The sequence below is a fragment of the Panthera onca genome, chromosome C1, assembly GCF_046562875.1.
Source record: "Panthera onca isolate mPanOnc1 chromosome C1, mPanOnc1 haplotype 2, whole genome shotgun sequence".
In the NCBI taxonomy this organism is placed as follows: Eukaryota; Metazoa; Chordata; class Mammalia; order Carnivora; family Felidae; genus Panthera; species Panthera onca.
This window is the reverse complement of record NC_138346.1, coordinates 87776352-87803680: the sequence shown is the minus strand read 5'-3', so window position 1 is coordinate 87803680 and position 27329 is coordinate 87776352. Positions and strand designations below refer to the sequence as shown.

Here is a 27329-nt window from a genome sequence, read left to right as displayed (position 1 = left end):
GATACCCCCAGGTTTTGCTTATCTTATAACTGAGAGTTGGTACCTTTTGAGTGTTTTTACCTATTTTGCCTACCCCACACCTGACGCCTTTGGCAACCACCACCAATCTGTCTCTGTATCTATCAGTTCATTTATATTTATTTTTTATTTATTTATTTATTTATTTATTTATTTATTTATTTATTTATTCATTCATTCATTCATTCATTTATTCATTCATTCATTCATTCATTCATTCAATTCTTCATATCAGTGATATCATACAATATTTTCTTTCTTTGTCTGACTTATATCATTTAGTATTTTAAGTGCACAATTTGGGGCACCTGGGTGGTTCAATTGGTTAAGTGTCTGCCTTTGGCTCAGGTCATGATCTCATGGTCCATGGGTTCAAGTCCCACATCAGTCTCTATATGCTGACAGCTCAAAGCCTGGAGCCTGCTTCAGATTCTGTGTCTCCCTCTCTCTCTCTGCCCCTCCCTTGCTTCTGTCTCTCTCTCTCTCTCATTCTCTCTCTCAAAAAGTAAATAAACATTAAAAAAATGTTTTTAAGTGCATAGTTCAATAGGTGCTTATAGTTTGATGATCATCACCACAACCTGAGTCTTTACTCCCTTTTTACATCCCCAGCTCCAAGTGGCCAGTAATCTACCAAACCTGTTACTATTTTGCTCTATATAGATCATTAAATTAGACAATGCCCTTGTAAGTAACTTGTGTTTGAGAGTAGTTTTACACAAAGAGTTGCTTAAAAATGATAACGAAGACAATTTAGATGATACAGACTTTATTTAACACTTCCTGAAACTCACAATTTCCATTCCCTAGGGTCCAGGGAACTGCAAAATGGGGTGGGAGGCAGGAAGCTTTTATAGGACAAAGAATAAAGAACAAGGAAGAGAAAAATAGAAAATGTCTGATTTGGTGGGGCCACATAGTAAAACTTGTTTGGGGCAAGAAGGAATAAGGAAATAAGTATAGAGTCCAGAGTTGGCTTGGCATTAGGATTGGCTGACAGTATGTACTGCCTTTCTGGTCAAGCAGAACATTAATAGGGACTAGGAAAGTCACCTAAGTTTCCATGCTGATGTATCATCCTGGGCAGAAGCAGCTCCGTCTTGGACCTAGAAAGTTATTTCAATGGTATTCCTATCACTGTTTCTTTCATCCTCAAATATTCCCCTCTTTCAATTTTATCATATGTTCAGGAAAGATGAGAAAATTGTCATTCAACTTTAATAAGTTAAATTGAATGCTCTCCAAACAAGATCTACCATTACTATGACTTTGTGATATTATCCTGTTAGATACAATTGGCATAGAAAACTGCCATGCTTGAGTTTGTCTCCAGGGGTTCCATGTAATATAATAGAGCCTCTTCAGTTCAACTATTGTTAGGCTCAGAAGTTAGTGACAAGTATGAGGTATCAGTGAATGAAATATGGGAAAGTATGCTTTTTAGCATAAAGTATAATCCTTTATTTAATAGTAGCTAACATGTTAAATAAAGGTTTTATCCAGCTATATTTATGACTATAGGATTCTAATGATTTATATATCTAATTTCTATAAGAAAAAAAGTAAGAATATTTCTTAGTTAAAAATTTGATTTCGTAGACATTTTGAATTTCTCATTGCACTTGCATTATGCAATTTTGTGGACTTGTAATCTTTTTAAAAAATTTTGTAAATGTTTATTTATTTTTACCAGAGAGAGAGAGAGAGAATCAGAGCATGAGCAGGGGAGGGGCAGAGAGAGAGGGAGACACAAAATCCTAAGCATGGTCCAGGCTCTGAGCTGTCAGCACAGAGCCCGATGCAGGGCTCGAACTCACCAACCACAAGATCATGACCTGAGGGGAAACCAAGAGGATGCTTTACCGGCTGAGCCACCGAGGCACCCCATGGACCTACTTGTAATTTTGTCTTTCCTTTTGTATTAGACTAATTGTTCCCTGAAAGCAAGGGCTATGTTATTTCTCTTTGTATGAATGGGAGTCCTCTAGGCAGACCCTAAGGTGGAGGTGGCCAGTGAGGTCTTATCCCTCAGAAATAACAGCATTTGTAAACACACAAGCAAGAGAAAGCATAGTTGCTGAAGAATTAGAAAATTTGCGTGCGTGTGTGTGTGTGTGTGTGTGTGTGTGTGTGTGTGTGTGTGTTTGCATGTGGGTCTTTCTTTCTTTCTTTCTTTCTTTCTTTCTTTCTTTCTTTCTTTCTTTCTTTTAACTGCCCAGTAATGTTTGAATTTCTGCTGAGTTTATTCATAGCTGTGGAAAATGTTTAAGCTTGGAACCACAAAATTGTATATTAATGTTACTAATTTCATTTCATCAAGACTGCAGACTCAAATTGAAGAAGGCAAAAGTAGAATTAAGGAAATGATGTAGAATATTTTTTCAGAAATCCAAAAGAAACTATAGAAATCAAAGTAAATGCATTGGAGGTGAAAAAAGGGAAGAGATTCAAGAAATATTTTAAATACTGATTGAACAAACCTGAGTTAATTATTCAATGAATAAACTGTTAACTGGGAGAAATAACTCTGGTATTAGATGCATTCACATTTGAGATTGTTATATCTTATTGAATTGATACATTATCATTATGTAATGTTCTACTTTATCCCTGGTAATTTCTTTACTCTGTAGTCTTCCTTGTCTGATATTAATATACTAATCTAGGTTCATTTTGATCAGTGTTTCCTTAGCATATCTTTTTCCACCTACCTATATCATTGCAATTGAAAAATAGACTGTCTACTTATAGATAGAACAGAGTTGGGTCTCTTTTTATATTCACTCTGGCAATGAATTTTCATTGGCATATTCAGACTCTTTATGTGTAATGTAATTATTGACAGGTGTAGATTTAGATCTACCATTTTATTATTTGTTTTGTGTCAAGTTTCCTTTATTTCTTTCCCCCTTTCTTGCCTTTGCTTTGATGATATCTATATTTTTTTGGTATCACATTAAGTAACATATTAAGTTTTGTATTATATCTTTTTGTGTAGTTTTTGTTGGTTTGATTTACTGGTTGCTCTAGAGATTAAAAATATATAATATAAAATATACATTATATATAATATATTAATTAATAGTTATTAATATATATTAAATATCTATTTAAACTCATTACTTGATTTAGAAACAATATTTTATCACTTCAAATAGGATGTAGAAAATTAAAATTATATAATTAGCTCTCTTTCTCATCTTTTTATGTCATAGTTGTTATATATATTACATCTACAAACTCTGAAAACCCAAACAGATACCGTTTTCATTTTTTCTTTTCAATATGTATAACTGTATATCATGTGTATTTAAAAATATTAAAGAAGAGTCTTTTACATTTACCTAGATACCTACTACTTATGTTGCTCTTCTTTCATTCCTAACATCCAAACTTCCCTCTAGTATTATTTCTTCTCACCCAAAAGAACTTCCCTTAGTATTTCTTTTAGACAGATCTACAACCAAAGGTTTTTCCTCATTTTCCTTCCCCTGAAAATGTCTTTATTATGCCTCCATTTCTGAAGAATATTTTTGCCAGACATAGAATTCTGTGCTGACAATTATTTTCTTTCAGTCACTTCTTAAAAATTTTGGTCCATTGGTTTCTGTCCTCCATGTTATTTGATGAGAAATTGTCATCATTAGAATTATCGGTCCCCAATAGACATAGGACCGATGTCTGTGGTTGCTTTAAAGATTTTTCTTTGTCTTAAATTATCAGCAGTTTGATTATATGTGTCTGGGCATGCATTTATTTGTTTTTTTTTTTTTTTTGTTTTTGTTTTTAATATATGAAATTTATTGTCAAATTGGTTTCCATACAACACCCAGTGCTCATCCCAAAAGATGCCCTCTTCAATACCCATCACCTACCCTCCCCTCCCTCCCACCCCCCATCAACCCTCAGTTTGTTCTCAGTTTTTAAGAGTCTCTTATTCTAACCTCTAACCTCTTTGGGGCATGCATTTATTTGAGTTTATCCTCCTTGGAGTTCACTGAGATTTTTAAGTATGCAAGTTTAAATTTTTGACCAATTTGAGGAATTTTTAACCATTATTTCTTAAAACATTTTTGCATCCCATTCTTCTTCCTTTTCTTCTGATATTCCAATAATACAAATATTATACCTTTTGGTACTGGCTTACATATTCTTGAGATTGTAATCATTTTCTTACAATTTCTTTTTTTCCCCCCTCTGATGTACAAATTGGATAATTTCTTTGATCTGTCTACAAGTTCAAGGACTCTTTCCTTTGTCATGTTCATTCTGCTCTCGAGTCCATTTTGGAATTTCTCAAAAATTTAGTTTATTGTATTTTGCAGTTCTAAAGTTTCAGTTTGTTTCTTTTTAAAATATTTTACTTCTCTGCTGAAACTTTTTATTTTTTTTTATATTCATTTCAAAAGTGCTTTCCCTTACATCTTGGACTATAGTTATAATAGCTACCTTATGGTCTTTGTCTGATAATTCCAATATCTGTGTTGTTTTGGGTTTGATGTCCATTGATTTTCTTTTCCATTAAGGTATGTTGAGACGGTTCTGGTTCATCTTGTGTTGAGTAAATTTATATTGTGTTCTAGACATTTTGGTATTACCCTATAAGTCTTTGTCATTTTAAATCCTATCAAGAATGTTGATATTGTTCATTTCCTTTGGTTTACTTTAGCAAGCAATCTACTCAGATAAGTTGTTTGCAAGTTCCTACTCACCTTCTGTGGATGGTAGTTCCAATGGTAATTCAGTTTTCAAAGACTTTGCAGTATTATTTGGATCTTTCCTGTATATATGACACTCAAACACCAATTTAGAATCTAGGTTCAATTCTCAAATTTTGTTGAATCACTTAGACTTAGATCCATTCAGGCACAGTACATGGGTGCGCTCAAAAGTTCACGTACAAAGGTATATGATCATTTTCTTAAGCTCTCTCTTTTCAATAGGCCTAACAATTTCTTGCTTCCCAGGGTCCATCTTCATTTTCCTCTGGCTAGAAAATGGGCATTTTAATTGATCCTTTTTGTTATGCATATGACTATGCTTGCTTCTGGGCACCAGAAACAAGAGGACAGGGAGAAAACAAAACAACTAGAGTTATCCCACATTCTTAGAACCATCCTTCCTGTAGTTAGAGGGAAGGGTTTCCTTTCTCAGTGATTTGGGTTCCTGTGCAACTACTGTTATTATAACTGCTGCCACTCTCACAGAATTGACTAGTGGTTACTATGGAAGAGAACAGAAATAAATGAAAGAAAAAAGAGAAAAGCCAATGTTATGCCCAGAATTCGTGATCCCCAAAGACCACCAGGGAGCTGAGTCCGATGCAAAAGCAAAAGAGCCTTTATTCGAGCTAGCTCGAGCTCAATCCCCTACCTGCACCGACGCAGTGGTGAGATACGAGGGAGAGAGCGAGTTTCAAAAGGACAAACGTTTTATTGGGGCCTAGGGGCAGTTGGTGAGGTAATGGCTATGGCCTCAGCCGATTGGCTGGGGAAGGGTCCGAGTCCTGTTAGGCAGGTGAGGGGGGGGTGGTTACTCAAGGGGAGGAGGTGTAGTCAAGGTGAAGAACACAGAACAAGATGGAGTCGGCCGGCGTAGGCCCGCCCTTTCACCAACAAGATTTCTACCACTCTCACTCTCTCTGTCTCTCTGGCCCTTAGTGATTCTCTTTGTAACTCTTCAGAAATAGGGATAGTGGGCTTCTCTTGGAGTTCTTATAGTTCACACTCACTACAAAACTTGGAGTTTCTGGCTCTCTTTGAAAGCAAACCCTGAGAGATTCCTCAGAAGTAGAAAGAAAATGAGAAAGTCAATGCCAATTTGGTGGCATTTCAAATTCTGGTTTTCTTCCCCAGTATACTTACTATCATTTATTTTTCAAACTCCTCAGATTCTAAAATGCTACTCAATGTATTTTACTTACATTCAGTGTGTCAGGATGTACTTTCCCATGTCAAATTGTGTCTTAGATTTTTCTAAAATATAGAAGGCCAGAAGTATTTTTCTGTAGTACAAGAAACAAAACCATATTAAATCTAAACTATACTTTGAGGAAAAAACATTTATTCTAAAACTTTTTTGAAGATTATGTTAGCAAACTAGTTTTTTTAATGTTTTTTTTTTTATTTTATTTTATTTTAGAAAGGCAGAGAGTGAGTGGGGGAGGGACAGAGAGAGAGAGGGAGATAACAGAATCTGAAGCAGGTTCCATGCTCCAAGCTGTCAGCACAGAGCCGGTTGTGGGACTGGAACCCATGAACCATGAGATCATGACCTGAGCAGAAGTCCAAAGCTCAACAAACTGCGCCACCCAGGCACCCTGAGCAAGCTAGTTTTTCATTCTGATGACCAGAACCAGAACTGGTCCTTGGGAATATTGAGATGCAGTACCCTAGGTGTCATGTAATAAGAGGGATCAGTCTTGGCCCCCCATTGGTTTTCATCTGGAGATTATTTGTTTATTGATAAAATTTTGATCTAGTTCCTCAGAGGACTATCGTCTCAGAGACTTATAGACTTAAGCATCAATTTCAGTTCAGCAGTATTCCAAATTGCCAAGATTGGATTCAGTACTGCCAACAACTATAACAACCCGAACCCAGTCATATTAGTACCACAAGCATTTAGACTGAGACAATTTTACAATTAGATAGTTCTTATCCAATAAATTCATATCATCTGCTTACAATCTTATCGGTATTACCAGGGTTCCAAATAATCAAAACACGAATGAAACAAACACAGCTTGAATCCCTATGCTTTCCATTAATGATTATAATACAGTCAGCAATAATTTCGTGTTCACTAATCTGCAAAAACATTGTATCTCTTTGAGGAGGGTCTTTTTAAAAATTGTTCTTTCTTTCCTTTTTTCTTTTCTTTTTCTTCCTGAATTTGAGAACAGAATTCCTTCTTTAAAATAAATAAAAACTTAGCTCAGATTTGTCAAATAAACACTCATAGTAGGTTAAAGTTTTAGCCTAGGATTTCTAATCAGCACAGCACTGCAGTAATGCCCATAAACCTACCTATCTAATGTCCCTTTGCTGGGTAAAGGGTTTCATTTTTTCATACACATATGGAGGAAACAAACTCTTAAATATAAAGTCTTTCAAAACAAATAAACAAATATATTTCTGGTGGGGGTTAACTTTCACAGAGATGTTTCTTTCTTTTTTTCCCCATTACTGCAGACAGAAAGAAAAATTTGTGATGAAAATCTATTAGTCACAGGAGCCAACCCAGGAGTTCAAGAGAAAAGCATCAATTAAAACTAGCTATATTTAAAAAGAGTGAAATTTATTATTTGAAAAAATTAGAGCAGAATATGTTACTAAACTAGTATTTTATTCCAATCAATAAGTATCTAATAATATTCTGATAATAAACATTAAAATTATACAGAATTAACTAAACAAAATTTGCAATGCTGAAAGGAAATATTTAGATTTACTTCACACACTGACACTCTCAGTTTATGTCGGTTTACATGCATATAGTATCCCCTGGCATACATAACAAAGATACACACTGTCACCTTAGAAACAAAACCATTAAGGCTTGACTTCCTTTTTATATAAAATTTACTTTAGAAAATATTCTTTACATAAACTAGTCATTTTTTAAATCTTTGGAATTTATTTCTGTTTTTCAGTTACTTCTAGGTTTCCTCTTTAATTTATAATAAGGAAAATATTAAAATCACTTTATAATTAACTAACCTTGCTTTAGAATGATTTCACATGTATTTTACTTTAAGTGGACTAATAAAATTGTAAATTATAATAATGACATTCTACATTAAGTTAAAAGTTAGGTATCTTCTGTGACCTGAAGAAATCAGTTAAACTTGGGAAATCTCAGTTTTGGTTTTGTTTTGTTTTTAATATGGGGGCTAATGCCAGGACTTTTGAAATGTGGCCATATAATGAATTATTTGGAAAGATTTTAAAATAGTGTCTACCTCCAGGCCCCATACAGACCAATTAAATTGGAGTCTCTGTATCAAGCGTAGGCACTGTATTTTTGTAAAGTTCCTGATGTGATAAATTAGTACATAAATCCAAATAAAATATATAAAGATCATAAATGTCTGGTTTTATATTTGTCTTTTTAAAATTATCATTTCATGAATAGATTATCTTAACTAGTTTAAAAAGTATTATACCTATGTATATATGGTTGTAAGATAATAATACTTCATTTCTTTCAAAGAGAACAGCTAGTACTGTTATCCGACAGTATATTTGCAATTAGATCAATATTTGGCCAACTTTGATAACATTAACTGGATGCTCCAAACATACTGAATATTTGTTGAAAGGCATTGCAATAGGAAATTCATTTATGAATTTCTCCTCTCCAATGCATCCCCCCTCTCTGACCTACCATAGCTACTGTTTCTCATAGTTGGTTACAGGCTAGTGAACAGGGGAGGGCCATGGTTGTACAGTACATATGTATGAAGGTGGGAGGTGGTTCTTCCCAAACTTAGGTCCTAATAGTCCTTCTCACATTGCTAGCTTTATTCTCCCTTTCTCCAAGAATACAAACCATTATGGCAGTGCTGAGAGAGAGAGAGAGAGAGAGAGAGAGAAGAAAATGCATCTGTAATACCTACAAGTGTGAGACCTGTAGGAGATATCACACAGGGAGATGAATGCATCTTAAGTAAAACTTTTGAAGGGCAGTGGTGTGAGAAAAATAAAGTGAGTTTATAATTATTCTACAGAATCCAACTAGGAAAATAAGGTAGTTCTGAAGGTTCATTAGATTTAAGAGGAATGAGAGATCACTAGGAGAAGGAGGATCTTTTATTTGGTGCAATTAAAAAGTCATTCTAGGGGGCGCCTGGGTGGCTTAGTCAGTTAAGTGTCCGACTTCAGCTCAGGCCATGATCTCACAGTCCGTGAGTTCAAGCCCCTCATCGGGCTCTGTGCTGACAGCTCCGAGCCTGGAGCCTGCTTCTGATTCTGTATCTCCCTCTCTTTGCCCCTCCCCTGCTCACACTCTGTCTTTGTCTCTCTCTCTCTCTCTCTCAAAAATAAACAAACATTAAAATTTTTTTTTAAAAAAGTCATTCTTGGAGCACTTAGCTGGTTCAGTCAGTTAAGTGTCCAGCTTGTGATTTCGGCTCATGGTTCATGAGATTGGAATTTGCTCTCTCCCTCTCTCTCTGCCCCTCTTCTGCTTGTACTTTCTCTCTTTCTCTTTGTCTCTCTCTCTCTCTGTCTCTCTCTAAATAAGTAAATACATATTTTTTTCCCTAAAAAAAGTCATCCTTATTAATATCCTCCCAATGGTCTGGATTACTGTACTTATTTGAATACTTAGTTGAAATTTGAGCCATGGTACATCAATTAAAATATATAGCAAGGGATATAATTTGCAGTCTCACACTGGAGGTACAAAAATGGTATAGGTTTTCATTTTTGAAAATGGTATAGTTTTTCATTTTTCACTTTTTGAAAATGGAATCAAATTTGACACCTACAAGATTTGATGGAAAATCTTGGTTCCTTTATTTGGGAATTTGCCTTCGCTCTTCCTAGGGGTCCAGAAATTTGTGGAGGCCTCTTGCTATCCCTAGGAACAGGTCTGTGGTGAACTGTCTTCATCCCCCTTGCCCCACATCTGTGGCCATTTGAGAGCAAGTGGCTTCATTGGCAGCAGCCTCTCCTTTCCATCAATCTGGGGACACCTGGGGACTAGACCAGGTTTCTGTCATGCCTGGGATCTTTAGTGGAGCCACTTGCAGGGGATACATTCCTTCCTTCTCTCAGTCTTATGGAAAGCAGTTTCACCAAGTTGGTTCGCCTGCTTTTCCTTCAACCCTTGGAGGCCTTGTGGTTTTCTGTTAGCACCCTATGCTGCTGTAGGGAAGGAAAAATATCTTTTTCCTTTACCCTTTTAAGTTTGAGGCCAAAGCCCTGTAACAAAAGACAAATTAACACAATAAAAGCATACATTTTTTTTTAATTACAAGTTTTACATGACAGAGGAGACTTCAACAGGAAATGCAGATCTGAAGAAGCAGTTAAACCTGAGTTTTTAATGCTAGGTTTGATGAAGACTGAAACATCATGGGGGAATGTGACAAGATAATGAAGTGTATGAGCTAAGAGTAGTAAACTTGGGGAACAGTAAGGCCTATTTCTTTCAATTCCTCTCAGTGTCTTGGAGATAAAGATATATAGGGAGGGCACCTCTCACAGGAGGGTTTTATGACCTCCTTAGGGGAAAGTCAGAAGGTCTTTCCATTTCTCAAATTCTCTCAGCTGAAAATATTTAGTATGCCCAGGTGCCATATTTTGGTGTAAAATGTGCAGTTTTGAATCCCATCACTGCCAAGAACACCAGTGTTTAATAACAAACATATTTAACATTTTTCTGGCACAAGAGAAGCCTAGGCCCCAAGGATTAAAGTTCTGCTTGTCTTTCATGTTGCACAGATTCAATACGACTCAGGTGGAGAGTGGTAGGCAATCTATTGTCGTGGGTTTTTATAAAATATATTTCCTGGATATTCTATTCTGCCATATTACACAATGCCAATTGAATTCTCAAAGCCATTTGATGTGTTCTGAGACTTTTTAAACAACCAACTCAACAAAGATGGGGAAAGGAGATGGGGAAGCATACTTTTGTCTGGCATGGGACAAGATAATTTCGTTTATAATTCTGTTTTTCTCTCACATTGAGCACACTAAACATGACTGTCTAGATATGAGCAGCCCACTATTTATTTGTGTGTAAAAGCATCAGCAATGAAAGAACAAGACAAGACAATGGGAACAGAGATATGCGTGATTGGCTACTCATGCTGGGTCATTGCTGAGGCTGACCTGCATGGAACACGTTGAGTCTTCAGACATGAATTGGTTTGCTAGTGAAACTGTATTTGTTGCAGTCAAAGGAGAGTTGTAAGATAGACAGATCACTAAAATTCTGTTTTATTTGAATGAGACATAGATACAGAGAACAATCTTTGCATATGTATATATTAATATATGTATATAGATATATAGAGTGACAAAATGTATAAAGCTAATATATCTACTTCAGATATGTAAGTACTCCTTTAATTTTTTTTTTTTTTATTTGCCTTATCTACAACATCAGTTATTGAAGAGGGTGAGTACTTGCTTAGACTCTGGTAAATTTCTAGTATGTCTAGATGGGCTGATATACTTCCTATAAAAATTCTGCTTCTAACATTTTTCTTTGCCTTTGTCCATTTATGATTGGGTATAGTTGCTAATTTAGACTTCCTTGTGGAGCACAATAAATATGAGAGCTCTCAATAAAAGTCTATACGTTTAAATTATATTTTAAAATATAAATGTAAAAGAATAATTATTTTTCTGAGAATGTGATATTATCTTTGGGAAGAATTATAAGTTATTTATTATCCTTATTGGAGTTAATTACATTAATTATTTGTACTGGATTAACAATGCCAAATGGAAGAAGGTTAATTAATTGAATAAGCATTTTTTTCATTTCTTTCTGTTTCAGTTGATTTATCTTTAGTGAATAAGGATGAAAATGCCATCTATTTCTTGGGCAATTCTCTTGGCCTGCAACCAAAAATGGTTAAAGCATATCTGGAAGAAGAACTAGATAAGTGGGCCAAAATGTAAGTATTATTTCAAAAGCTATCATTTGACATCTCACACAAGGACTTTATTTTTTTTTCTACAAATTTTTATTTAAATTTCAGTTAGTTAACATGAAGTGTAATATGGGTTTCTGGTGTAGAATTTAGTGATTCATCGCTTACATATATGTAACACCCAGTGCTCATCACAAGTGCCCTCCTTAATCCCCATCACCTATTTAACCCACTCCCCTGTCCCCTTCCCCTCCAGTAACTGGCAGTTTGTTCTCTACAGTCAAGAGTTTGTTTCTTGGCTTGCCTCTTTTTTCTCCCCTACTATGTTTATCTATTTTATTTCTTAAATTCCACATATTAGTGAAATCATATGGAATTTTTCTTTGACTGACTTACTTCGTTTAGCATAATATATTCAAGTTCCATCCACATTGTTGCAAATGACAAAAATTCCTCCTTTTTATAAACGAGTAGATTTCCATTGCATCTATATCCTCTTCATTATAGATGGACAGTTGGGTTGTTTCCATAATTTGGCTATCGTTGATAATGCTGCTATAAACATCAGGGTGCATGTATCTCTTTGAATCAGTAAGAACTTTAAAAATCACACTAGGTTATCTAATATTTAGAAAGGTATACAATAGACTCCAGGAAGTTTAGGATACAGAGGGACCTTAGGAATCATGTCATTCAATACTCTTATTTTATTAATGACATAACTAAGGATCAGTAAATAAGGTCGGATGACAAGTTAGTGGCAGAGTCAAGAATAACACTTTTACAATATTAGAAAAAAGTCCCTCTCCCAAGTTGATATATCTAAATCATATGTAATCATTTTATTTTATTTTGTGACTGATTAAAGGAGTTAATATTTAGAATTCAATTCAGTATTTTCATGAGTCATTCCAGCTAAATTCTATCACACTGATTTTTATAAATAAGAAAGTAAAAATTATCGAGAGGGAGAAAATAGTGGAGCAGAAGGTACTGCTATCCCCAAACTGAGCGTGCTTACTAAAAAGATACTCTGGGCTTAGCTAAGTGGGTTTGCTCCAACCATGTGGGAATCTGAAATCATATCTGTTTTTTTTTTTTTTTTTTCCCCTCCATCTCTTCTGTTCTATTTTTACTCTTCTGCCTATGAAACCCTTCACACCTTCTGCTTCCCTGGATGCTTACCTTTCTTAATCTCAACCTTCTCAATCATGCAGATGATCTCTTCTCCCCAACTGTCCATTGCATTAATAATCACTGCTCTGGGATAAGTAGTTTAGAGGTGTCTATTTTCATTGGCCTCATATTCTCAGCCATATTATAAATTCCTTTAGGGAAATAACTTAATCCTATGTGCTTCTTATCCTTCCTCAGTAGTTACTAATAAAGCTGAAACTAAAAATACTTTAAAAATACTTTTAGCTATAGAAAATGTAATATTCTTTTTACAGCTTATTTATTTAGTTTTGAGAGAGAGAGAGCACAAGTGGGGCAGGGACAGAGAAAGGGAGAGAGAGAGAATCCCAAATGGGCTCCACACTGTCAGTGCGGAGCTGATGTGGGGCTCGAACCCATGAACCATATCATGACCTGAGCTAAAGTTGGACACTTAACTGACTGAGCCACCCAGGCGCCCCCCAAAATTTCATATTATTTTTAAATTGTTTAATATTTACACTATTAAAAATAAGACCTGTGAAAAGGTGCTCAATATCACTCAACGTCAGGGAAATGCAAATTAAAACCACAGTGAGATATCACCTCTTAACTGTCAGAATGGCTTGAATAAAAAACATAAGAAATAACAAGTGTTGGCAAGGATGTGAAGAAATACACTGCTAGTGGGAATGCCAACTGTTGCAGCCACTGTGGAAAACAGTGCAAGGGTTCCTCAAAAAATTAAAACTAGAATTACTGTATGATCCAGTAATTCCACTATTGAATATTTGCCCAAACAAAACAAAAACACTAGTTTGAAAAGATGTGTGCATCCCTATGTTTATTGCAACATTGTGTACAATAGCCAAGATACGGAAGCAACTCATGTGTCTATCCATAGATAAATGGATAAAGATAAAGGTGATGTTTTATATATATATATTTAAATATATATATATATTTATATATATATATAAATATATATATATAAATATATATATTTATATATATATATAAATTTATATATATATAGTCCATTTTTAATATTTTTCTTCATTTTTAAAAAAATTCAAGTATAAATAACATATGGAGTTCATTAGTTTCAGGTGTACAATATAGTGATTCAACAATTCTATATTTTAGTCAGTGCTCATCACTATAAATGTGCTCTTAATCCTCCTCACCTATTTCAGTCATCCCCCCACCACCTCCCTCTGGTAACCATCAGTTTTTCTCTCTTTAGTTAAGAGTTTGGTTTTTTGGGTCTCTTTTATTTTCCTTTGATCATTGTTTCTTAAACTCCACAACTGATTGAAATTGTATGGTATTTGTCTTTCTCTGACTGACTTATTTCACTCAGCATTGTACTGTCTAGAGCCACCCACATTGTTGTAAAGGACAAGATTTCATTCTTTTTTAGGATGATGAATCATCCTAAGCGATTCAGTGAATCACTTTTTTGTTGAGTACTTCTGCGTGCCCATGAAAGAAACTTTTCCTGTTAATCTATCTCATATCAATCAACCTTCAGGCCCTCAACCAAAAGGATGTAAACTAATAGAGGAAAAGTTTTCCTCCCAACAGAACCTTAGCTGAAAAAGTCCAGAGTAAAATTTTAAGCTAAACATTTAGGACCAAAGAAATAATGAACACTTTTGAGATCAAAGATGGGCAGTGAGATAGGATAGAACGCGATTTTGATCATGGCCCTCAAACACCACTGACATCCACAGGGCAACAGGGACCCTGATGGTGACTGGGCCACCACAATTTAAAGCAAAAAGACTAGGACCACCTGGATGGCTCAGTCGCTTGAGCGTCTGACTCTTGGATTTGGCTCAAGTCATGATCTTGCAGTTTGTGGGTTTGAGCTCCACAACAGGCTCTGCACTGATAGCATGCGGCCTGCTTGGGCTTTTCTCTGCCCCTCCCCTGCTCCTTCTCTCTCTCTCACTCTCTCAAAATAAACAAAATAATTTAAAAAATAATAAAGCAAGAAGGCTAAATAAAACAAAACAAAGACAAAATAAAACAAACTAGCTACCTCATCTTTTACTCAGAAGTCTTTTTAAAATTTAGTTGACATTGCTTGAAGCATTAATAATGCACCTCCTTTCTGAATCATCTGTCTAATGAAAAATAGGTAGAAGGGCTTAAGAGTATGTAATTTTCCATTGTCACAAGGTAAAATATAAAATTTAAAATCAACAACAATAGAAGGGTGTTATGACATAAAGACACTTCCCTGGAATACAACTTTAAAGTCTTGAAAACAATCAACCAGTCTCCTAGTAAAGTACGGTAATCATAGCAGATGAACAGGACAGCAGGGCAGAATCTTTTTTAAATGCCTAAAGGATAAAAATGCACAGCCTTGCTGAACGAATATCCAGGGGGCAAGGACACTCTAAAGTTCAAATCCAATCTAATTCTCTGCTCCCTTTTATATTAGGGCCAAAAATGAATATTAACCATTTTTATTAACTATGACCCTCATTTTTTAAATACTAAACCCTGCTAGTGCAAAATGGTTCCAAATGTGGTGATATTTACTTTTCAATTTATGCATACAAGTTATGCAGATAAAGTTATACAGGCTTAATAAATTATGTAAGCCTCTATGATTTTTGCATTGAGTTGTGAATTCATATTCTTAACCACTGAAATTAAGAACTTTGCAATATTACGGGGTGCCTGGGTGGCTCAGTAGGTTAAGCGCCTGAGTCTTGCTTTCAGCTCAGATAGTGATCTCTTGGGTTTGTGAGTTCGAGCCCCACATTGGGCTCTGTGCTGGCAGCACGGAGCCTGTTTGGGATTCTCTCTCTCTACCTGTCTCTCTGCCCTTTATGCACTCACACTGTCTCTGTCTCTATCAAAATAAATAAATAAACTTAAAAAAAAAGAAGAAGAACTTTGCAGTGTTATCTAATGCCTACGGTACTAGCACAGGCAGTGTTAAAATAAACTTGAAACAGAGGCACTGTTACCAATATGAAGGCTCAGTGTCATGAAAACTGAAGAAAGAAGAAGACAGAGTTTCCATGAAAGCCAAATGTCTTGCTCAGAATTCTTATCTGATTTGGTTTCATTTTCCTGCATTTTTTTCCTTTCAGGTTTGGCTTCCCTTCATATCTATTTTGAGATTCTAATAATCAGAATATATTTTTAAAATATTTCTAATCATTTTCAGGATGTTCTCCCTAAGTCTAGTGTTTCTTAGGCTGCTGTTTGTTCACAGGCTTTTAATTTAAGTAATCTTCTTGCCACTATGGTGGGCTGTTGGTCTGTTCACTTGTCTGGCTTCTGCTTGTGTTTTTGTACTAAATACCCCCACATATGTTTGGTTTGCCTCTAGGTCCAGGGCCTCCCATTATTGTGGTGAGTTTTTCTGATTATCTGTTTCTCTTCACCTTCTCCAACCCCACTTCGGCCCTACTTCTTAGCTGATAACCAAATCAGGCCAGTGCCTTCCTCTCTTCTTGACGAGTGGAAGACTTCAAGCAGGACTGAGTCAAAGAGAGCTACACAGTTCCTAAATAATGCAAAGTGAAATTAGTTTCTTAACAGGAAAAAATATATTAAAAAATTATAATCTTAACAGTAACTAAAAATTACAGTACTTTGCCTAAGTGAGATATTGCTCTGGGATATTGATACCAAGTCTGACTGGCCATTTATGACATATAAGGTAGGAAATGCCACTTGGCTTATGGCTATTATTGTCCGTATCTCTATCTTTTACATCCTATCACAGACTTAGTACCTACCTATCTACAAAATAAACCATCACTGGCGATAAGGCAGCCTGATTTTTATAATTCATAGGGCTACCATCTTTGATTAATTATGCTAAAAGAAAGTCAAGAATAGAGGCATACTTAGAAATATTTTTGGACCAGGGTGCCTGGGTGGCTCAGTCACTTAAGTGTTCGACTGTTGGTTTTGGCTCAGGTCATGATCTCACAGTTTGTGAGTTCGAGCCCCACATCAGGCTCCACACTGCCAGTGTGCAGCCTGCTTGGGATTCTCTCTCTCTCTCTCTCTCTCTCTCTCTCTCACTCCCTCTCTGCCTCTCCCCTGCTCATGCTCTCTTTCTTTCTCTCTCAAAATAAGTAAATAAAACTTAAAAATCATTATTGAAACTCTTGTTTTCAGAAGTAGAGATGCTGGGGCGCCTGGGTGGCTCAGTCAGTTAAGCGGCCTACTTCGGCTCAGGTCATGATCTTGCGGTCCGTGGGTTCGAGCCCCGCGTCGGGCTCTGTGCTGACAGCTCAGAGCCTGGAGCCTGTTTCAGATTCTGTGTCTCCCTCTTTCTCTGACCCTCCCCTGTTCGTGCTCTCTCTCTGTCTCAAAAATAAATAAATGTTAAAAAAAATAAAAAAAAAAAATATTTTTGGACCTAACTGATTTCTTCTAAAATTTTAAGTTATTCAAGACAAAACAATGAAAATAATGCACTTACCTCTGTGGATTTTGTTTAACTTCTCATTATGGCTATTTTCTACTGCATGCGATTTTTAAAGTAGATTAATAACACTTTACTTGGGGGAATTATTTTTGCTTTGTGAAATGACAGCATTTAGATATTTTCAATATTCTGAAATAGAAAATTTTTATGATTATTTGACTCATTTCACATATGATAATTTATTATCAGAAATGGGGCTATAACCATAAGAAACAGCATTAATATGCTTGAATACTGTGGATTGGCCAGAATTTTTTTAGAAATTTAAAATTACATATTTATGTATTATGGATTTACTAATGGCCCAGATTAAAGGAGAATAACATGGGTTAATAATCATAGTGGGAAAGTTTGGCTAGATGAGAAAGATATATCCGTCCCAAAGAGCACACTGTAAGTTGAGAAATGTATATTAGGTCTCTAAGATATAATCACAATACTTTAGGTTTTTTTTCATTGTCATATCTACTAGGTATATGGTTTTCTTTCTTTTTCATAGGCGCAAAGACTTGACCCAGTTTGTGTCTTTACGGGGATTCTTCTAAGACCTGTGACATTTTAGGTCGACTTATTGAAGAAAATAGCCCACTGAATTTCACGTTAGGAACGAACCGCCTAGTGTTCAGACAATGCCTGACTTGACATGGCAATGTGTGCAGGGAGGGTGCTGGTGACACACGTGGGAGAGGCATGCTCCTGCCGACACTACAGTTTCATTCAATTCAAGTGTTTCTGTAAAAAAAAAAAAAAGTGTATTCTAGGAGAGAAAAATGCTCCCTCTACCCCCTACATTCAACAACTGATCTATAAAATAAACTGACAACACACAGATTAATAAGAAATAATAATTAATATTTATTAATTGTTAATATATGCAGGAGAGCGTGGTGTTATGCCCAGAATTCGTGATCCCCAAAGACCACCAGGGAGCTGAGTCCGATGCAAAAGCAAAAGAGCCTTTATTTGAGCTAGCTCAAGCTCAATCCCCTACCTGCACCAATGCAGCAGTGAGATACCAGGGAGAGAGAGCGAGTTTCAAAAGGACAAAGGTTTTATTGGGGCCTAGGGGCAGTTGGTGAGGTAATGGCTGTGGCCTCAGCTGATTGTCTGGGGAAGGGTTGGAGTCCTGTTAACGCAGGTCCCTGGGTGTGTTTTGACCAGGAAGTCTGAACAGGTGAGCGGGAGGTTACTCAAGGGGTGGAGGCGTGGTCTAGGTGAAGGACACAGAACAAGATGGAGTCGGCCGGCGTGGGCCCGCCCTTTCAGTGGCAGGAAAAAAAAGTGAAAACCAAAAAAAATTGGTGACATTTGAGATCTTATATATCATTTTAAGAGGGGAAGAGGAGGAAAATGTAGGCCACATAGAGGAGAATAAATTATTTTTAGGAAGGATGTAAAGCACTTAGAAGAATAAATGGGAGACCTGAGAGTTTGTGACAAAGTCATCTGGGTGTGGTGTTGACTTGTAGGCTCCTCTCTGGAACAAGAGTTAATCTTCCCTGGTTGATGAAATTCCTGGGGAAGGATTGATGATAGTTGAGTTCCCTTGGAGGACCTGTCTTTAGGCAGATGGGGGAATTCAGAGGAATCTAGTCCCTGCACCTGCTGTTCATCAGGTGCCTTCAGCTCAAGGTATTCTTTATGCCAAAGAGGCATATTTTAGTGTGGCATAGTCTGCCAGCCTTCAGCATGAATAAGAAAGTACATGGAATTACATGTTACAAAGAATTTCCTGACATCTGTGTTGGCCAATCATTAATGTCTTATTTATTTACTCATGGGCGGGGCTGGGAGGAGCTTTAAAAAGCTGGGCTAATTTTTATTTTGTAGGATGGTTAAAGCATGGTCCTATTTCAAAGAGGATCCACTATTAACTTCCTAATAGGCTTTTACGTCCTGAGATCTAATTTCGTGAGCAGATAGCACTCCATAGACATCTCAGAGAGCACCTCACTCAGGGGGAATGATTTATGCCTCAATGGGGAGTGAACTGTTTGCCACGCTCTTTTCCTTTCCAGCACTTGTAAAAGAACATTCCAACTGTGCTGCAAGTATTTTAGGCAGTTTTGAATGAGAGCAATATCATCGTTTTCTCTGATACATATGTTTAAACTTTCACTGTAATCTACATCAACTCTTTATAAAGACAGGCCACTTTAGTTGGAGTTTATTGGGGTAACAACTTCCTAAATACATTTCACTACCCCAGGCTAGTAGACTGACAAAATGAAGAAGCAGTCTCTGTGTGTGATATTTTAAAGGGGGGGAGATGGCAAATGCATTGCAGGAAGAAACATACTCTTAAAGATTATTGCCACGGTGTCTACCAGAGTGAGAAGTAGGTGGCATAATATTCTGAGATATAAATTCTCTGAGGCAGAACATAGAATTTTACTACCTAAATGTAATAAGATGTATTGTGCTATCAGCAAGGCCATGGAGCTCTGTGTGATTAAAATAAAAAAGGATCCAAGTATCTGCCTTTAACTACCATTTAATGATAATGATTTTTGTCTTTAGCATTTATATTGGAAGTCAAGAAGAGGCAAGCTGCAGGCTATCTAATAATAATATGAATAATAATAGCTAGCAATTGCCCTTCTCTTCCTCCTCAGTTCTTACAGTCTCTGTTTATCCTCAAAGAAAGTCCTCTTCCCTCGTGTCAGTTTATACGGTAATCAAAATATTAGTTTAAAAACTGCATTGTAACCCACATGCCCAAAAAGGGAGTTGTAGCATTAGATTTACGTTAGGGAATAGTCAGAAAAGGGGTGTTACATGTTATTCCATTGCAATCCTTTAAGGTACATATTGCCACCCATTTACTTTTGCTTTTACAGGCCTTATTAGCTTCTTTTTTTTTTTTTTTTTAACGTTTATTTATTTTTGAGACAGAGAGAGACAGAGCATGAACGGGGGAGGGTCAGAGAGAGGGAGACACAGAATCCGAAACAGGCTCCAGGCTCTGAGCCGTCAGCACAGAGCCCGACGCGGGGCTCGAACTCACTGACCGCGAGATCATGACCTGAGCTGAAGTCGGCCGCTCAACCCACTGAGCCACCCAGGCGCCCCCTTATTAGCTTCTAATACATATAGTGTCATAACCAGTGGTGACCTGGAATTGGCTGTGACCAGGCAATGAAAACCAGTCATTAAATATTCAGGAATTTTGTGGATGCCAAGAAATGGACCACAGGGAATATTCACACCGTCAAATCAACAAAAGCTAAAAACAGGGGTCCTTTCCTCTTGTTACCTCACTGCTCTTTCAGGGAGGAAAAAAAAATTCCCCATATCCTTCTGAATTCTTAGCTGAGACCCCTATAATAAAAGATCAGCAAGAGAAAAAAAACCCCACATTTATTAGCATGTATACCTTACACACATGGGAGACACGTGCGAGGGGAAAAGAACTCCTCGCAATGACTTAGAATTCAGGCTTAAATCCTATCTTAATAGGGAAAGAGGAGGAGGATAAGAGGAGAGGCCACAGAGGAGAGAATAAGTGATTTTCAGGAAAGATGAAAGAGCCCTTAGGAGAATAGATAAAAGATAGAATAGATTGTGACAAAGCCCAACTGGATGTGGTGTTGACTTCTAGTCCCCTTTCCTGTGACAAGAGTCAATCTTTTCTGGTTGATGAAACTCCCAGGGAGGGGATTGATGACAGCTGAATTCCTTTTGGGGATCTGTCTTCAGGCAGATAAGGGAGTTCAGGGACAACCTCTCCCTGTATTAGCAGTTTTTTTTTTTAAGCCTGAAGCTCAAGATAATCAATACACCACAGCGACATGTTTCGGGGGGACATATTCTGCCCCCCTTCACCTCTGAGAGCAGGTTTACCACGTCACCACTGCCAGCTCACTGGATTTCAAGCATAGATCCAGGCACAGACTGCACTACACAAAACATACATGCTTATGCCTTTCCTACAACTTTATGCAGTCTTTAGATTCCTAAAGAATTAAGGACAGTCTAATTCAGAGTTCCCTAAGGCACAAGTTTGAAACAGCACATGAAGTCACTCCCCACCTTGATTCTTTGTTTCAATTCCTTTCTGTGTATTTCAAAAGTATTTGCCTTCCTCATATAATGGAAACTTCTTGAAAGTTAAAGTTCTCTTAGGCATTTTGTGTTTTGTCATTATGCCTAACGGGGATATTTACTTACTAGAAGAATAAAATTGAGCTATAATATGGTAGATGTAATTGCTAGAAAACAGGTCAAGATACAGTGTTTGCTTTGATTATTGCCAAGTTTATTTATCTACTTAAAATGTCATCATGAGTGTAGTCATGTTATATACACTCTTATTTAGTTTACAGATTGTAGCTGTATTTAAAAACTGAATTTGTAATCATTTTAATCTTTAGCCTCAAAAAATAGTAGCTATGTTTTAGTGTAGATACTACTTACTATATGCTTACAGGTATACAAGTAGAATGTTCAAATAGTTTTGAAATTTTCAAAATAAAGAAGAAAAAGGAACATCTTAGATGCTAAAATAGAGAAAAAAAATGGAATAGTACATGGGCAGTCTCAAGTATCCTCCAACAAACTAATAATGTTTATGTCCCTTTCCAATTTCAGGGGAGCCTATGGTCATGAGATAGGGAAACGTCCTTGGATTACAGGAGATGAGACTATTTTAGGCCTTATGAATGACATTGTAGGTAAGTACAAAATGGATTTTTCCCAAAAGAATCATAAAGGCATTACCATTTAGATATAAACCTAGATTATAAAGTAAAAATCTTATTGAAGAACATCCTGATTTTCTATTTTAACCCAGTAAGGTAAAGAGTGAGGATACCTTTGAGACGTGGTGGCTATAGAGAACATAACTGGGTTATTTAGTACAGAAGTAAAATAGTTTATTATTTTTTCTTGTGTATTTTAACAGTAACATTTACTCTCCAATAAAAAACACATGCATTGTATTTATTTGTAATTAAATAAATCTCATAAAAATCAACTTAAATTTTCTAATACTTCATTATACATGATAAAGTAAACACTAACCTTTACATGCTAAAATCCTAAAATGCCAAGCAGGGTTTGGCTTGTTTCAGTTTGATCCATGGTGATAAATTTCAGGTTAATCTGAGAATTATTAGAAATAATACGGTTGATGCTGTTCTTTGGTTTATGTGTTTCCTAAAATGAGTTGTATGTACTCTAGGTAATATTCAAGGAAAGTTTTAGATGGTGAATATGTTAACATTTTGAAAAAAAGTTATTTAATGGGTGGGGGGGCGCCTGGGTGGGTCAGTCAGCCGAGCATCTGACTTTAGCTCAGGTCATCTCCTGATTCACAAGTTTGAGCCCCTCATCAGGCTCTGTGCTGACAGCTCAGAGCCTGGAGCCTGCTTCAGATTCTGTGTCTCCCTCTCTCTCTGCCCTTGCCCTGTTCATGCTCTGTCTCTTTCTCTCTCAAAAATAAACAAAATTTTAAAAAAATTAAAAAAAATATTTAATTGGGTTAAATATTCAGCATTGCTTGAAATCTTGTATGATATTTATGGCATTGAACAAAAAATTAATGATATTTAAACAATTGGAGTGCTATTATTTGGAACTATTTGGAGGAAACCTCAAACTTTCATAATGCCTTTTCAAACCTCACTCCTCTACAGACAAGTATAAAAATATCTTTATTGCCTCATTCCAATTGTATCTTGGTCAGGGATCAGAAAACCAAAGCAATGTGAGCTGGGACAAAGTAGAATTAGAGTGAAGAAAGTAAGACTTACACCTGAAAGAATTATGGCAATTGGCACACCATGTAAACCTGAGGAATAGTTTGTTCAAAAAATAATTATTGAGCCTCTGCTGTGTGTCTGTCAGGATTTGTGATAGGCACTGAGGACAAATGGTGAGTAAGTAAAAGAGTGAGTAAGAATACTCAACACCCTTATCCCATGAGGTATCCTCATGGGACTCCCATTAAAGGAAGATACCAAAAAAAAAAAGTAAAATTAATATATATATACATAATCTATACATAACACAAAGAAATACAAAACAAAACAAAACAAACATTGGGACTAGTGCTTCAAAACAGAGGTAATTTCCAGTTAAGGATAGAGGACTGAACATGCATTTAAGTCTTTTTACTGAATTCTCACTAAACAACTTGTAATGAAATTTAAAAAAATAAATAAAAAAGTGTAAACCCTGAAGAACAAATAGAATAGCAAAGGAGATTATAGCAACATTTTGGGAGTTGGATAGCAGGTGGACAAATGGTAACTGCTTTTGCAAAATAACATTAAATTAACCAAATCTTAATCTCTCAATGGCAAAAAATGGAAAGCCACCTGCTTTACACTGCAGAGCCTTCAAAAGTTTGGGAATTACAATAAGCATCTCTAAAAGTGTGAGTAAAATAGGATGAAAACAGAGAGATGTGTTGTAAGTCTGTTTAAAATTCAGTTAGAATGCCAGCTCCCTTTGCCCACTCCATGCTGTCAGGTGAGTCCTCCCCCCGGGGACTGCTGGGTGAGTCTCTGGCGAAGGGAAAAGCAGGTTCCAAAGGGAGGATATGTATACTATATTACTCTGCTCAGGCTGCCATAACAAAATACCATAGACTGGGTGGTTTAAACAACAGACATTTTCTCACAGTTCAAGACAGAGGCCAGAAGTCCAAGATCCAAGCATTGGTTTCTGGTTGGACTCTCTTCCTGGCTTGTGTGTGGCTGCCTTTTGTGTCCTCCTCAGTTGGCCTTTCCTCTGTGCACACTCATTGAGAAAGAGATCTCTGGTGTCTCTCTTCTTGTAGGGACATCAGTCCTGTTGGGTTAAGACCTCACCTTTATGACTTCATTTAAACTTTATTACCTCCTTTAGGCCCTGTCTCCAAATACAGTCACACTGGAGGTTAAGGCCTGAACATAGGAATTTCAGCAGGACACAGTTTAGTCTATAACAAATTCCTTGGTGAAGACAGAAGAGTTAAATAAATGTTTACCTGCCTCTGTTCTAACTTAGCATCCAGTATCTATGCAGGAAACTACTAACGTCTTCTCTGTGATATTTGGACAACCTAAAGATTCTGACATGAGTTTTCCCAATACAGTGGCTCAATAGGGTCACCTTACAGCAAACCCCATCACATGCACAGTGGAAAAGACACTCATGTGTGATGTAGCCCAAATTACCAGACTTCTAAGGAAAATCTATTTTTAGTTTTGTGTTAAATAGTGTTACATATTCATAAAGTTGAAAACAAATAGAAGGGTTGCAAGCAAAAGCAAGTGCTATTTCCTACTAGCCATTGTTGAGTAATCATTATACCATATACATTTCTGTTTTATGTGGTTATATTATAGGATCAGAATATTGACTTCTCATTTAAAATAACAGATTTAAGTACAAACTGAAAGGGATCCCTTCTATTCCTAACACATAGAAATGATAGGAAAAACATTAGATTTACAGACTTATAGCAGCACTAAAAAAAAAAAAAAATCAATAGAAATCTCTATAGACCAGAAATACCTCCGCTGCTCAACAAAGTAGCAGTTGGAAGCCTGGAAACACAGTTTGGAGGCAGCACAAGGAGACAGGCTGAGTGTTCAGGGCTTGAATCCAGACCTTTGCAAGGAGCCCTGGGATGAATCTGCATAGCTCTCAATGCCTGAGGCTGGGACCCATGGGCAGAATATTGGTCAGCCAGGGCAGGTATGAAAACCTAACATCTCCTACCAGACCAATCAGGTCCTTGAGAACACAGAGCACTTGATCAGGTGTCAGCATTATCCAGAGGAGTGTATATTCTGATGGAGGAAAGTCCTTGATTATATTTAAGGATGTGTTAAATCGTTGTTTAATAATGCTTCCATATGGGTTCATTTTTTTAAGAAGCTAATTATATTCATTCAAATGTCTAACATAGAAATAAAAAAAAAAAACCTGAAGAAATCCTGGATTAATTTGACCTGAGCATATATGTTTTCTTTAGCTGTGGATTGTTTTTTTTCTTTACGAGGTTTGCTTTCAGAACATAAACTGCATTCTAATCCTGTTGTTTTGTGCTTAATATTTATCATCCTCTAAAGACAAGTTAGGATGTTTATATACAGGCCAGGCAAGTGGGAAGGTAATATTATTTTGTGAGATTTATTTATGAATCCAATAAACCCTGCAAAAAGATTTCCTTTGACCATTTAAAAGTTTATAGCTCTGTTGAAACTTATTAAATATGCGAGTATTTTGTTGCCCAGCAAATGCATCAGAACAATCACTGAAATTTTAAACGAGCCACCTCTCATTACAATTACTAAGGAAAATGAAAAAAAAAAGCCCACTAACTAGTCAGATTTATTTAGACAAGTAAAAGGATTGAATGTATTAAAAAATTAAATATATATATTTATCAACTCTACTTTTATGGATTTTTCTGTGTCTTTGAAATACCATACAAAGTTATCACACATATGGGACAAACTTCTTTGTTTTTTGTGGTTTTGTCCTTAATGTTGTATTAACTGAATTACAGACAGTTGATCCTAATGATATGGGTTGTAAAAGATAACAATTACTTCTTGAAATGAGCACAGTCACGTTTGTAGACATGGAGCTCAAGAAACATTATGTATTTTGTTTATAGATATATGATTGTTAGTATATATCATAAGTATTATATATAATAAGTATATATAATAAATGATTTACATAAGGTAGAGATAGTCTTATTGAAGTCTCAAGCCTCATATGACAAATACGTTGTAAAATTTCTTTTGAAATGTCAGTGAATGAAGGTGATCTTTAGTTTAATTGTGATTTTATTACATGTCTGTTTTGTTCTCTACAATTTGTGTTTTATCAGGAGAAATATTTCTACTATTTCTTATTGACCAAAGGAATATGAATTGACTGTGTCTACAAATGTGTATTATAAATGATATTTTAAAAACTTGGTACTTTTTTAAAAAAAAGTTTTAGTCACTATTATCCTTCAATTTTCTTTACTTTTTTCAGTTGTGTATATTAGAGAAATGGTTCTTAAGACAAGTTGAAAAATGAATAAGTTCACACTGTTTGTTTTATTAGGAATAGATCGTTTTAGAAAATGTTTTTACATATATTTGTATTTATCTTGTTTGTTGCAAATCCCACCCAGGTTCCCTTTTTGCCTGGATTCCTAGGAAATTCTGAGAAAATTTGACTGAATTGGAAGTAACAAAAACATTTAACAGTTTTTGTTTGTTTCTCATCTGCATATATTGTACTCTAATGCTATTTTTTATAATGCTCCCTCACTTTGTAACCAAAGAAACCTCAAATCCTGGTTGGAAGTAGATGTTGTATAAATCATGAAATAATTAAAATAATTATATGGTAAGCACAGTAAAGAGCAGCAGAAGTCAAATTTATTTTTGCTAGTTGCCCAGCTACCTAAATGTGTCATGAGCAAACAGACAAGTTGTATAGTTGGGGCAATGATGGAATCTTCCAGGTTCTTAAAACCACAGCCTTTATTTCACCATAAAATCTCCCTAAAAGAAGTAGCAGGAGGGTAATAAAAATTATTAAGTGTACAAATTGATAGAGTAGTTGGAGAGGAGGAGGAGACAATTAGCACCTATATTTTTTCATAGACATAGAAAAGAATTCCAATTTCAGTTGAGCAGAAAAACTATTAATAAAACATTTTATATGGAGCCAACAATTTTGCAAAACATGGAGTAAATTCCCCTTATAATTAATGTCATATTATCAAGATGCTAGAAATAGAATTGCTGAAGAATATTATTAGTATTATTATTAAGCCTTCTCTTCCCTGGGTGCATAAAAATCACAAAGGGCTAGATACATGCATTTCAGCTTATAAAAATGTTGTAATGTGGACATAAATTTGCTTTATGAAACTCATGGTTGACCCTCTGAGAAGCAATAATCCCTGGAAGCTGTCTCCAGTTACAAATCCTTAACCATGCACTAGCTACCTACAGAGGCAGCAGGAATTTACTACTTGAAACACAGAATGGAAAGTTCTGAGAGTTAGCCTAACTACAAACCTTATAAATAAGCAAATCCACAATAACATTTGCATCCGCTTAATAA

At 36.0% G+C, this 27329-nt stretch overlaps 1 protein-coding gene across 3 annotated transcripts in view; it reads left to right on the top strand.

Moving 5' to 3' along the window:
- KYNU (kynureninase) overlaps positions 1-27329 on the top strand; it is a 122148-nt gene that overhangs the window by 9657 nt on the left and 85162 nt on the right. For all 3 annotated transcript variants that reach the window (XM_060626170.3, XM_060626171.3, XM_060626173.3), the window contains exons 3-4: positions 11536-11656; positions 21849-21931. In XM_060626170.3, coding sequence (XP_060482153.1) covers positions 11536-11656; positions 21849-21931 — 204 coding nt within the window. The remainder of the gene's footprint in view (positions 1-11535; positions 11657-21848; positions 21932-27329) is intronic.